Below are 13,047 nucleotides of genomic sequence, written 5' to 3'. Positions count from 1 at the left end.
TTACCATATGCTTTTCCTTCTATTGTTTACCTCTTCCTGGTAGTGGGGTTTCTGTTCCTTCTCTGGAGCTGGAAGCTCCTGTCTAGAGAGGTTTTCCAGCCAGTCCTGATACGTTAGTTCATGAACTCTCACAGGGATAACTTTCTATAGCTGCCTGTGACCACAACAACATTGACTACTTGGCATAGTCATCTGTGACCTCCTGGACAGTAGAGTATTTGGCTATTGTTTTCAATTAGGTAATTTTGTTGCAAAGACAACCTTTGAACTTTGAAACTAATTAAATTAGATGTGAAGCATCATAGATTGCTTGTTGTTACAGCAGGGAGGATGGGATATTGGCATTAAATTAGTAGCTGACTTGGGAATACTGCCTGGGAGTGGGTCAAGCAGCTGAAAGTACCGTATCCCCAATAGAAGTTGCTATCTATGGTAGCACAGACTGGTGAGCCTGGCACAATACCCAAAAGGCATAGATGCTTTTTTGTCATAAGTCCATCACAATCTGTCAGCACCAGAGGGACCAATCTGGTGGGATTTACCTGGTAGAAGTAAGAAGGGGCTGACCATCACAAGCAACCCTACAGATAAGATAGGCAGCAAGAACTTAGACATTAAGTAAGGGCTCCAAGCAGGCACCAGGCCTGAAAAGAAATTGAGACAAAAACAGGTTACCCAATGGAAAATAAGGAGTTGAAATGAAGGTTATACTAAGACAGGAAAAACATGGTAAGGGGAAAGATAAGTATCAGAGATTATGCTTGCACCAGGGTTTACCCTTGTGTCACAGGATTTCTTGTCTGAGTAAGGTTAAGCAGATGTTGGGACTAAGGAGGACCACTGCAGTCCTTCCTGGATCCCTGGACCTTGGATTTTAAAGGAAAACTTTACTAAGTCTCCACTGAATATTGAGACTGACTGAAGCAGCTATGACATATTTGTATCTTTGTCAGGATTTGAGCAGGAACTGAATATTCAGGAATTCACTGGGGAGAACTGAGGACTATACTGAGAGCCAGGAAACCAATGTTGGATCTATCATTGGGAGTCTGGTGAAAGACAGATACTTTATGCCTTATGTTTGTTTGGTTTTCGTGTGATTAGATGCATGTTTTTGTATTTTTATAACTTGGAAGTTATAGGGGGAAAGTGGTGTTGATTTTAGAGAAGAGAGGGAACTCGATGTGAAATGTAGTTGTCCATTAAGTGAATGGTCTGCAGTGGCTAAGAGTAACCACCCCCAGAGGGCACCATTGTAGAAACTGAGAGTTGTTTTGCCTGAGCAAAGCTAGGAGAGAGATGGACAGATAACTTGAAAAGATCACATGAACTAATATGTGTATTCTGGCTCTTACTATGCCAGGGAGCTTGCCTTCTCCCAATGGTCACAGTAAAACTAGTTTCTTCAACTCTCTATCTTCACATAAAATACCTAGAAAAGCCTGCAGTGCTAGAGAAATACATAAGAACTGCAGTTAGTAAACTCTCTACTCAAAACCTTTCCTCTCCATGTCCCTGGAATGAGACAGGAGCAATGTCCCCTCTTTCTGGCTTTGCTCCTGCTTTTTGAGGGCCCAAGTTTCACTACCCTCTCTCCCTCCTCTCTGCTTATTTCTGTCCAGCTGATAGTTCAAACCCCAGCTCAAATGCTAATTCTTCTGCAAGACCTTTTCAACCCCCATGCCACACCTACACTGCTTGCTCCTCTAACATTGACTGTCTGCATATTTTGCACCTGCCTGGAGTTAATTTTTTCCCAAGGGTGGATTCTTTTCCTTAGTGTAATTGTAAGGTGCTCAAGAAGAGAGACTGTGTTGAGTTCTCTTCTTCTAATCCTCCACAGCACCTGGCCCAAAGACAGCTAGGCAGCCCCTTCTCCCACTGATGAAGTGAGTAGATGGATGGGCCATGAGCCTCAGTACTCCCTCTGTCCCCTAACTAACTAAAGATGCCATGCAGGATTTCAGTTAGCTCGTGAGTTTTAGCTCACATGTGCTTCAGTGCTTGGGATGCAGAAAGATAGCAGTGGTGTCAAAAGTTTGAAGATGTATAATATAATCTGCATCATTTTTCTATTTGTTAAATCCAATCTAGGAATGTTGTTGCATGGAACTCCCACCTCTTTGGTAGTTACGTATTGTGTACCCCTTTTGAGAGATACAGGAACTCTGGGTCAAAGAGGCCAAAGATGGTAAGGACCATGACTAAGAGGCTGGTGGAGGACAGACTATGTCTTAGTATCTCAGCTCTTGGGTTCTGCCTGTGCTTATTTGATCCTCCCACTCTGGCCCCTGCCACAGAACCTCTGCACTTCTCCAATATAGAAAAGTCTTATATTTGATTACATGTCAACATGCCCCTCATTACTTACCAAATTTGGAATCCTTTGAGGCCCTTGGGAAGCCCTCCCAGGGCCAGGCACAGAGAAAATGCCTCTTGAATGCTCAGCTCATGTCCCTTGGTAGTCTTCCTTCAGTAACAGCTGTAGAGGGATCAAACTAGAGATCAATAATTCCCAGCTCTCATGTGGATCTATGTGGTAGAGTCAACATTCATAAACTTCTTTAAATGTGTTTATTTGTGTGTCTCTGTTCTGAGGGCCACCCCAAATAAGATAGCTTATTTTTTTTTTCATTTCCTTTTTTTTTTGGTCTTTTTCTTTATTTGTTTTTTAAGAAGTTGCCTGATAACCATATACATTTTCAAATCCTAGGACTATATTCAGAAGACTTAGCTCCCATTCATAAAACCTAGCTTTAGTTAGATTTTCTGATTAGTTATTCTGTGTTAATCTGTCAGCTGCCCTCTCCCCACAAGTGGGGATACTGATTGCAAAACTCTCTAATCCAGTGGTTCTCAACCTTGGCTGCACATTAGAATCACCTAGGAATCCTTTCAAAATCCTGATTTTTGGGCCTCATCCTCCGGAAATTCTGTTTCTTTGTTACTAATGTTGTGGGCCCACCCCATAACAAAGAAACAGAATTTCCAGAGAATAAAGCCCAGAAATCAGGATTTTAAAAGGATTCCCAGGTGATTCTAATGTGCAGCCAAGATTGAGAACCACTGCTCTAATCTCTTCCTTAACTGTTCTTTAACCCATAAATAGCCAGATGTGGCCAGGGCAGACACACACACACACACACACACACACACACACACACACACACACGGCAGAAGTTTGCTAGCCTCCTTTATAGCTGATTGATAATCTGATTCCTGGATGATGATGATAATGATGATGATAGTGATCATGAATTTCTGCTTATGTCTTAATAAGTAGTTATTGATAACATGTGGTTCCCTTACTGACTCCTCTAGGAAAAGAAGGGTACATTTACTGGCTTTCTTCACAGCTCCTTCTAAGTGGTGGGAGGTGGAAGTGTTGGATAGGAAGCCTTGACACTATGGTTGAAACAAACACCAGGATTTCTCAGTGACAGCTTACTGCAGAGCAAAATGCCCTGGGCTGTCAGGTTCCACACTTTTTATTTCTAGTCCTGGTTCTTTAGATAATTATCTGTATGACCTTCCTTAAGCTCTTTCCATCCCAAGCCTCCTTTTCTCTACTTGTAAATTAGTTGGGGGTGGGGGAAATTGTAAGGTAAAAAAAAATACTCTTGAACTCTGAAAGGCTCAGGGCACTGTTGTGTTCCCTACCTCTAGGGAAGCAGTTCAGCTGCTCTAGCTGTGATTTAAATGTCTCTAGATTCCTTCTCCAGGAGGCAACTTGAAACTCTAAAGAGAAAAAGCAGTCTTGGAACCCGTCCAACCCCAGCCTCTTTTCCACTACAACTCTGAAGACTGAACTCCATCTCCCACTCCCTGCAGCATCAGACTCTGGGAAAATCAATCTATTTGCAAAAGCTTCCCAAATCATAAACCGTCCTTGCACACTGTTTCAGTCTCCCCACTAACATGCCACATCCAGTTCCCAAATTGTTACTCCCTGGGTGTTGGACAAAAGTGTAGTGTCCCCCTAGGAAGCTGTGCCCAAAACCCAGGGGTCATTGCATGCAATCTGAAGCTGGTGGCTGCACGTTGGAGAAAGCATAGCATCAACATCATGCTGGATTCACGCCATTCCAGACACCCTCAGTTGAGCTCTCAGAGACTCTACAATGTCCCCCTCCCAATTCTCTAACTGTCCCCTGCCTCGTTCTTCTTGCACAACCCCAAAATTTGTGCAGACACTTCCTAGTGGCCACTGTCCTTCGACGGCCAACCAGGTACCGAATTAGGCCTCCAGGTTGTCAGTAGTCACCATGGTCGCCACAGCCCCCTCTCAGTTCCCTGTGCCACAGCTCCTAGCTGGTATTTTGGGCACTGGTGCAGAAGATAAAAAGGAGAGTAAGGGCAAAGGAACGTGAAGAAGGCGGATCATGGGGGTTGCCCAGAGAAGATCCCCTAAGTCTGGGCTTCCAACTGCAGCAAGAAGGGAGAGGGAGAGCCAGGGAAAAGCTGCGAAAGGAGGGGGCCTGAGACTGCAGCAGCAAAGACTTCGCCAACCCCTTCAGCTCCCTAGCGGGGATGGACAGGGCGGAGCTTCAACCGCGGCTCCCCATTGGCTCTCTCGCGAAGCCCTTAGACTTTGTGTAAAGTGCGGTTGCAGAGGCTCTGACTTCACTGGCTCAGAGCACAGCGCCTGCAGGCCTAAGACAGACGGATTCAAGTGGACAGAAATTTAGTCTGAACGACCCCCAACTGGGTGAAGGAGGAACGGTGCTCAGTGGACGCCTGGCGCTGCTGTCCTGAATTCAGAACCCGCTCTGCCTGCGCACCCCAAGCTGAGGAACATTTGGAGCCAGCCGCATTCTCCAGCCGCATTTGCCAGCCCCGCGCTCCACTGTCCAGCTCAGCTCAGCCCACTCTGAGTCAGGTCCAGCGGTTTTCTTTTCCTTCTTGCGGGTCCCCTCCGTGCTATCCTCCCACCCACTCCCTCCCACTCCGGACGCTGAACAGTGCTCGCCCAGCGCACTGTGGAGACCCCCCCCCACCCCTCCCTCTCTCTTCCCTTGGCTCTCCCTGACCCAGTAGCTTAAAGATTTTGAGGTTTTCCAAAGGCGTCAAGCTGGACGCCCCAACCACAGAATCGCCCCAAGGGGCTTTCCCAAACCCCAGCATCATGAGCTATGGGGACGAGCTCACCCCTGAAGCTCTGAGTGTGCCAAGCGGGTTTGATGATCTGATCACCTCCACCGCCTCCCAGGTGCTGCAGGCTATTTCTAATGCCGCATCCGCAGTTGGTAGCTCAGGCCGGGATAGTGTGCTCTCTATGATCCATAAGCTACCCGGCCATATCTCAAACATTGGCAACCTGGATGACACAGCAGGTCCTATGGCTTCAGAGATGGTGTCTCAGGATGAGCGGGTACAGTTCTGGCTAGTAATAGGATACACCATAGTGGTATTTGCTGCCATACTAGGCAACTGGGTCTTAAACCATGTGATTTTGAAGTACAAGAAGATGCACACTGCCACCGGCCTCTTTGTCGTCAACATCTCCGTGACCAACATGATGCTGGCTTTTCTCAGCTCTCCCTTCACCATGGTAAGCTGGATGTTGAAGAGGGCGACCTGGGGCTCAGGCCATGAGAGCAGAAACACAATTTTAAGTGCGTAGAGACAGGAATGGCTGAGGGATGCTGTAAACGGTTTGGAACTTGCGGCGGGGGGGGGGGGGGGGGGGGGAGCTACAGCCATGATTGTGATTGCGTTGCTAAATTAATCTCCTGCCTTGTCAGAGGCTGAGTGACGTGTGTGGCTTATGGAAGGGGTGGGGAACTGTTTCGGGTGTGCTTTGTCACAAAGACCTAGCTTCAGTTTCCCCATTATTAGCCACGTTCCATTCCAAGCATTTCAAACGCAGTGCTTGGAATGGAACGTGGCTAATAATTTTTGTGATTTGAGGTCTGGGTCTTCAAGCTGGGCTGTTTCTGTGGAAATAGATGAGAGGGTATGAGAGCTGCAATGTGAAAATATTTCCTTCCTGAGACAATAATGCCAGCAGTTTTGTGAAGCAAGGAAGCTTCTCTACTTCTATTTTGAGCTTGTAAGAGGGGAATTAGGCAGTGCTGAGTCCTGGTGCCTCACCATGTCCTTTCTCCCCCAGGTGCGCTATCTGTGTAATTCCTTGGTGTTTGGGAAGATGACATGCCACCTCAGTCGTTTTGCTCAGTACTCTTGTGCCTATGTAACTGTGATGACCATGGCTGCTATTTCCCTGGACCGACATCGGGTATGTGTTTCCCAGGGCTTTTCAGGTCTTATAAAAGAGTAGGTTTTTCTTCTAGACAGATGGAAGCAGCTAAGAACACAACTAATTCAAAATGTTCTTTTAGTTCCTTGAGACAATATATGAGAATATATATATATGAAGAGAGAGAGATAGAGAGAGAGAATACACACACACACACACACACACATATGTATGTATGTATTAGGAGGATTGCAAAGTGTGAATTACAGACTTTTGCCATATCAAATCTTATGTAACAAAAATACCATCATCTTTTATATGGTGCTATGAAAACAGATGGAGCAATAAGAAAATTATTTTGAAAAAAGTGGCCTCCTCCTTTGGAAAATATATTTTTTTCTTTTTTGTTGTTGTTATGGAAAACATTTTTTATTTGCTGCATTGCAGGACTGGCTAAGGGAAGAAAGAGGAAAAGAATGAGTCAGAGCAGGGTGTGGCTTCAGGGCTGGTGGTGGGTTGAGTCTGGGAGGTGGGCTTGAAATCTGTGAGGGATAACTGAGCAAATGAAATGGATAGAAATTGAGAGATTGAGGAAGAAGAAGTTGAGAGAAGGGATTGAAGTGACTTAAAAGGAAGGAGATAGGGCTAGAGATGAAATATTGTTAATCAGTTTGGAGGGAGCCAGGAAACAAGTACAGTGGGAAGAATATAGAGGAAAATTGAAGGGGTTGTGTCTGGAACCAGATGGAGGTGGCCATAGAGAAATCTAGGTAATAGGAGATTAAGGAATATGGGAGAGGACATATAGGAAGAGAGGAGAGGGGAAGGGAGGGAAGAAAGATTGACCATCGAAAGATCAAGATGGGAGGGGATGGAGGGATAAGGGAAAGAGACATAAAGGGAACCAAGTGGGGTAAAGGATGGAGGGATGTGGAGTGCTCGCCCATCAATATATGACGAAGAAAACTACATTACACTTTTGAACATCCATCCCTCTTCTCCACTGAACTCCTAAATGGGAGACAGAAACTTTGAAATCAGTCCACTTGGATTGCTATCTTCCCATTGACGTGTTTCTCTCTACACTAACCAACTTTGTTCTTTCATAAAACAAAATACCACTTATCGGTCAACAGAACTAGTACCCAAAGTACATTATTCACCCACCTACCAAGTCTTTGCACTTTTGCAAAAGAATGTCAGTTGAAGAATGACTAGTAAGTAATCCTAATATAGATTGTTTAATTGGGCTGGGGTCTTTTCTTCCAGGTCATGCTATATCCCCTGAAATCCCGAATTACTCCAATGCAAGGCAATGTTTGTATCATTATCATCTGGATTGTGAGCACCTGTGCTGCTTTGCCACATGCCATTTACCAAAAGCTTTACCAAGTGGAGATTGGGTAAGAGAAACACATAATGGCCAGTGTCTGAATTTCAGCAATCCATGACCTTGAAAGTCTCATGAAATAAGGGGAATGGGATAGGGGCTGGAATAGCACATTTCAAAACATGGGTACAAAAATAAATTTCTCTAAACTGGAATTTACTAAGAGTACTCAAGAACTCTAATGACAATGGGTTGTTAGGCATACCACTTTCTGTTTGGGGTCCATTGATTCTGTATATATCATATGAGATGTCTGGAATCGATGAAAACTAAAACTCCCTGCTTTATAATTCTATTCTTCAGTCCTAGCACACACACAAATAGTAAATATGTCTCTTCCTTAAGGCCTGTCTGCCATATAACACCTGGCTATGGGGCTAAGGGAAAAGGGAAAGTAAGTTAATGTTTCTCTTTCTCTGACTGTCTTATAACCTAGAAACATAACTGAAGAAACTGTATGCCTCCCCAGTTTTTCCTATACTTCAAAATCCACATGGAAATATCTTGACCTGAGCACCTTTTTGCTCTTCTTCATCTTGCCATTGATGGTGCTGATGGTTGTCTATGGTCATGTGGCCAAAAAACTGTGGATCCATAATGCTGTTGATGACATCAACATCCACACCTACATTTGCCAGCGTGGGAAGAAGAAGCAAAGTCTGAAGATGCTAATGATGGTGGTGCTTGTCTACACTATTTGCTGGCTTCCCCTCAACCTCTATCTGGTGCTGCTCTCTAGTGAATCCATTTCAAGCCACAATGGTCTCTACTTCTTCCTCCACTGGCTTGCAATTAGCAGCTCATGCTACAACCCTTACATCTATTGCTGGCTCAGTGATAGCTTCCATATTGAAGTTCAGAAGGTCATAATGGATATCCAGAAGATGCTACTAGCTGGAATCAGCCGCCTGAGAGGGGAGCACCGCCAACTGAGCTCTGCCTCACCCACCAACCACCCTGCTAGGATGGATCCCAATCCTGGAGTGCCCAAATTCCCACGATTCAAAGATTTTGATGAGCTACCCAGTCCTCCTCCATCCCCAGAGGTGGAAACCTCCTTTCTCTACCCCTCAGTGCCTAGAGTTTAAGCTGCCCAGACCGCGATAGATTATCCATCCTCAAAAACTCAGATAGGGTGGGACCAAAATAATAAGTTTCATTCATTTTACATGGTCGGGGGAATGGAGGAAGGGGTTGGAATTTGAGGGATGAGGGCCATGTGAGCCACCAAATGTGTCTTACTTGCTCTTTCATTTTCTTCTGTCTGTATTTTCTCCTGTTTCCTTTCCAACATTTTCTTGCTCCCAACAGTAAGTAAACTGAAGATATTAGATCTTCAGGCTCATCAGAGATGTTTTTACATAACTCAAAGGAAAGTTACACTATGATTTGGGCCTCCTAAATTTCATCTCTGATTCTGGAGACTGTTCTCTTCTCCATTTTTGTGTGCCCACCTGGCCATGGCACTTTTGTTCTGACATCTTAGACATTGTCTCAGAGCCCCCAGAGATTACTTATATTTATTTAGCTGAACAAGAGGTCACTGTCCATATTGTGTCCAAAATCTTCCCAGAGAAATAACAGAAGAGAAATTCATAGTTTCTGAAATTTATTTGGGTTCTCTAGGAACTAAGAGCTCCCTATAAATGCAAGTAGTCTTATCTCCTCATGAAAGAATGAGAATGAGAAACCTTACAGGAAAGACAAGGCAGTTAAATGGTTCACTCCACATTGCCTGGGTTATTTCTCCAGAATGCAAATACAATAATTTGATGATAGCTTTCCTTTAAATGCAGTGACAATTCAAGTGCCCAAGTTAGCACTGCAAAATCCAAAAATTCTCCCTGTTTCTTGACTCTACATTTAACATACCTTATCTAATGTAAACTTGTACTGTCTATTCTTGCCTTTCTTTTTCTGGAAAAAGAGAAAGTGTAATGTGTTCACTGTTGATTTGTTTCCATCCCTCTAGCCTATGAGAATTTCAACTCAAGAGAGATGAGGAGGAAGTAACTGTCTGCCATCGCCTTTCATGTGGAGACATTGTTATTAAGGCTCTTTGAAAGGTATAACTGTGTGTGTCAGGAAAATGCCAAGATGAGAGTGTGTTTTTTTCTCCTCCTCCCCCTGATTCCTTACTCATATCCTTGTCTGCCCCTTTTCATCTCCTTTCCTCCCCCTCTATCTTCTCTCCCTGGCACCTTCTCCGCCTCTGCTTTCTCTGTTCCACCCTTCTCCTTTTCCTCCTTTTCCTCCTCTGCCTCCTACAAATTCCTTCCTTCTTCTAACCCTCTTTCCATGTCTCCTTTGTTCCCTTCCCTTCCTCCTTTCCCCTCTTCTCCCTGCTTCTGCCCATGTTATCTTCTCCCCTCTTCTTCACTTCTTTCCTCTTCCCTTAATTATCTTTCATTTTCTTCTCTCTTTACTCCTCTTATTCCAGCTCCAGTTTCCTCATTCCTCCTGAGTCTCTTCCTTTTTTGGCACCCCTTCTCTAATTTGTCCTTCTTTCTTCATTCCTCTATTATCTATCTATTCACCCTTCACTTCTTTGAACTCTGATGCATAGTTTAAACTATTGCTTTCTCCTTGCATTTTAATTATTGTTCATCAATTCTCTCCAATATTTCTCTCTTCTCTTATCTTCAGAATTCAGACTTCTCTAACCCTTAGTGGAAGCCTGGGAATCTGCACAGCATTTTAGCTTTGTTCATTTCCTCCTCTCCCTCCTTTTCATATTTCACCACCACCTCCAAAGAATCAAAATAACTTCTAAAAAATATAAAATAGTTAATAACTAACAACAACAACAGTAAGAACAGACTTTTATCACCACAAGATAACTCTGGAGATTTTTAGAAGTTCCAGGCCCACCTGGCTGGCTTCCGAGTTTTATTGTCCCATTTGCTGTGAACTTCATAGCGACTGACCATAGCAGTACTGAGAACAGGTTATCATCATCTCTTTAGAGTGTATGTGTGTTTCTGCATCAATCTCATTCTCCCCAATCATCTTCCCTTTCTTCTTATCTTAATCATTGTCTTTTTACCAAGGACATGTTATGCAAAGTCCTTTTAATCCTTCAGTTTCCTCTGAAAAGTGGCAAGCCAGGGGCATAAAGCAGATTAACTGGAGTTTAGCTTCTAGCTAGTCATCCTACCTGGTGAAAGCAAAAATTGGCTAATTTGAAGTCAGAACTCCAGGAATCTATGGAAATTTTCCATACTTGCTAAAGTATTGCATCCCTTTTGTAGATCAAGAAAAATTTGAGGGGAAAGAAGTATAGTTTAATCTCTGCTTCTTTCTATTTTCATTTTCATGAATGAATGTTTTATCTCTTTTCCCTTCCGACTCTCACCACCAAAATAAAAAAAAAACACACTAAAAATACTAAAAAGAATTATATTTACATAAGTACAGGACTAAATATTTAGAGAAGTCCTGGACTAAATAGATAACCACATCTCCTGGTGGCATCATTGTAAATTGCACATTCACCTTTCAGCTTCAGCTATTTTTGAAATTGGTAGTCTTTGTGAGTGGTGAGCTCTGCTGATATCTTTTTATTTCTCATTATGTAAATCCTCATTCTTCTAAGGACAGATTTGTCTTTCTCATTCTCCTTTTAGCAGGATGGATACATCCCAGGACAATCAGGCTGATTGTCTAAGACTCTGTTTCTTCATGAGGAGAGAGCAGAATGAAAATGTCCTGAGGTAGCCAGTGCTTCTTGAAGGAATTATACCTTGCTCTGATATGTTTCTTTACCTACTTAGACTTAAGAGAAGTTCAGATAAAAGAGTTGTCATTATAATTTAAATGACTACTGTGCTATTGTATGTTCACTTAGTGTTCTCCTTTCCAGGAACACTCCTCCCTATTCCCACCTTTATCTTCCAAAGAATCAGACACTCCCCCCCACACACTTCAGTAAAGCTGAATATCTGGGATGTTCCATGCTTGACAGATGATCCACCTTGCTGCTGCCTCAACTTTCCCTACCCATCAGCTTTGGTGATGTAAATGATGCTTGAAGAATTGGGCCCCTTGGTAGTTTGAATTTTTTGTGGGGTTTGCTTAGATTCTTTTCAGCAGCAACTAATCTGAACTCAACACCCAGCCAAGTCTGGGGGTGCTACCATTGTAAGTAGTTTCTGGCTGAGGGGAACTTATTTAATTGGAATATGGTGCTATTGAGTACTAGGTCGTAGGCTCTAACCCATGTACAGCCATTTAGCTTTGTGGGTTTGAGCATGGTGCTAAAGAACTATGGGATTGTGGTTTCAAAACCCCATATGTGTCTGTTTACAGACTGCACCACTCACCCTGGCCAACCTTTTTCTGAACATGGGTTATCAGCCATCTGGAAGACCCAGCAAAACTGTTTGAATAGCCCTGCAAAATTCATTTTCACTTCTGAGAAACAGTTTAAAGTGTATTAACTACTGATAGTGTTTTAGCAGTGTCACCTTCTTGTCAGAAAGACACCATTTTTTGAAATGTATAGTTGAACAGCAATGATGGATGGGAGAAGTTGCCAAATTATCCTTTTACACACATCCAAATGCACATACAAGCCTTTGTCCAAGGCCATGACACTGTACCTTGGTCTAATCCAGGACATTTAAAGAAATGCTTTGATGAAACTAAGATTTATATGAAGCTGGTCCAATGCCACACCTCACTGGTTATGTTTGGACTAGAGGAATTTATCTCCTAACACATATACCTGAGATTCTGGTAGTCAATTTTAAATGTTACTTATTTGTATATGTATAACATAGATTCACTCTTAGATATTCTGAACTGAAGGCCTTTTTCATTGAAAATTCCCTCTCATCCTGTACTTATCTTTGTGTGTTGTCATACATATACTCACTCACACATATGCATGCATTCACACATATACATAAACTCACACATACACCTATACACACCTACACACATGCACATATGTGAACACAGGAATACACCCACATATATAAGATTACATATATGCGTATACATACAGAAAAAATGTACACAAAGACTTACTATATTTTAAAATAAACATGACCAAATCCTTTCATAATGCATATTCCAAATCTAAATTTTAATTTTTAGTCACTCTTTCAGTCAATTATCTGTTTGAGTAAATGAACTCTGTGATCTTTTCAAAACCATCATCATTTTTCTGGGTGATTAGATTACTATTTTGTACATTATTGTAGATGCTGACACTATGTTATTAAAATCTGGGTAGCATTCACACTTCTAGCTTATAACATGGTAAATGTCCTACTAGCAAATGCATATAATAATACCAATTGGATATTTATTATTCAAAAGAAAATATACTTAATTTTATGCTTAAACACACATAAAAGCAAACCCTTAAATTGGAAGTAGGAACTTGAATACACATGAGCATAAACAATTTATACACATATAAATTACAAAATGTACACAGAATATAGACTAT

The 13,047-nt window shown here is 42.6% G+C and overlaps 1 protein-coding gene across 2 annotated transcripts; it reads left to right on the top strand.

The window, feature by feature from the left end:
- Positions 1-4,620: 4,620 nt before the first annotated feature.
- Positions 4,621-12,626, top strand: LOC132225158 (G-protein coupled receptor 83-like). 2 transcript variants are annotated; one of them, XM_059680431.1, is made up of 5 exons: positions 4,621-5,551; positions 6,113-6,238; positions 7,469-7,602; positions 8,026-8,635; positions 9,562-12,626. In XM_059680431.1, the coding sequence occupies exons 1-5, from the start codon at positions 5,126-5,128 to the stop codon at positions 9,589-9,591; spliced, it is 1,326 nt and encodes a 441-aa protein (XP_059536414.1). In that variant the 5' UTR covers positions 4,621-5,125; the 3' UTR covers positions 9,592-12,626. The 2 variants fall into 2 exon arrangements, with proteins under 2 accessions (XP_059536414.1, XP_059536413.1); XM_059680430.1 differs by having other exon boundaries at positions 8,026-12,626.
- Positions 12,627-13,047: the final 421 nt, after the last annotated feature.

This window comes from Myotis daubentonii, chromosome X (assembly GCF_963259705.1).
Source record: "Myotis daubentonii chromosome X, mMyoDau2.1, whole genome shotgun sequence".
Lineage (NCBI taxonomy): Eukaryota > Metazoa > Chordata > Mammalia > Chiroptera > Vespertilionidae > Myotis > Myotis daubentonii.
The sequence above is the reverse complement of the archived record's forward strand: the minus strand, read 5'-3'. Positions and strand labels throughout refer to the sequence as shown.

Coding starts and splice junctions, on each gene's coding strand:
- LOC132225158 (XM_059680430.1), top strand. CDS start 5,126: ATGAGCTATGGGGACGAGCTCACCCCTGAAGCTCTGAGTGTGCCAAGC. Junction 6,239..7,468: donor TTTCCCTGGACCGACATCGG/GTATGTGTTTCC, acceptor CTTTTCTTCCAG/GTCATGCTATATCCCCTGAA. Junction 7,603..8,025: donor CTTTACCAAGTGGAGATTGG/GTAAGAGAAACA, acceptor CTTATAACCTAG/AAACATAACTGAAGAAACTG.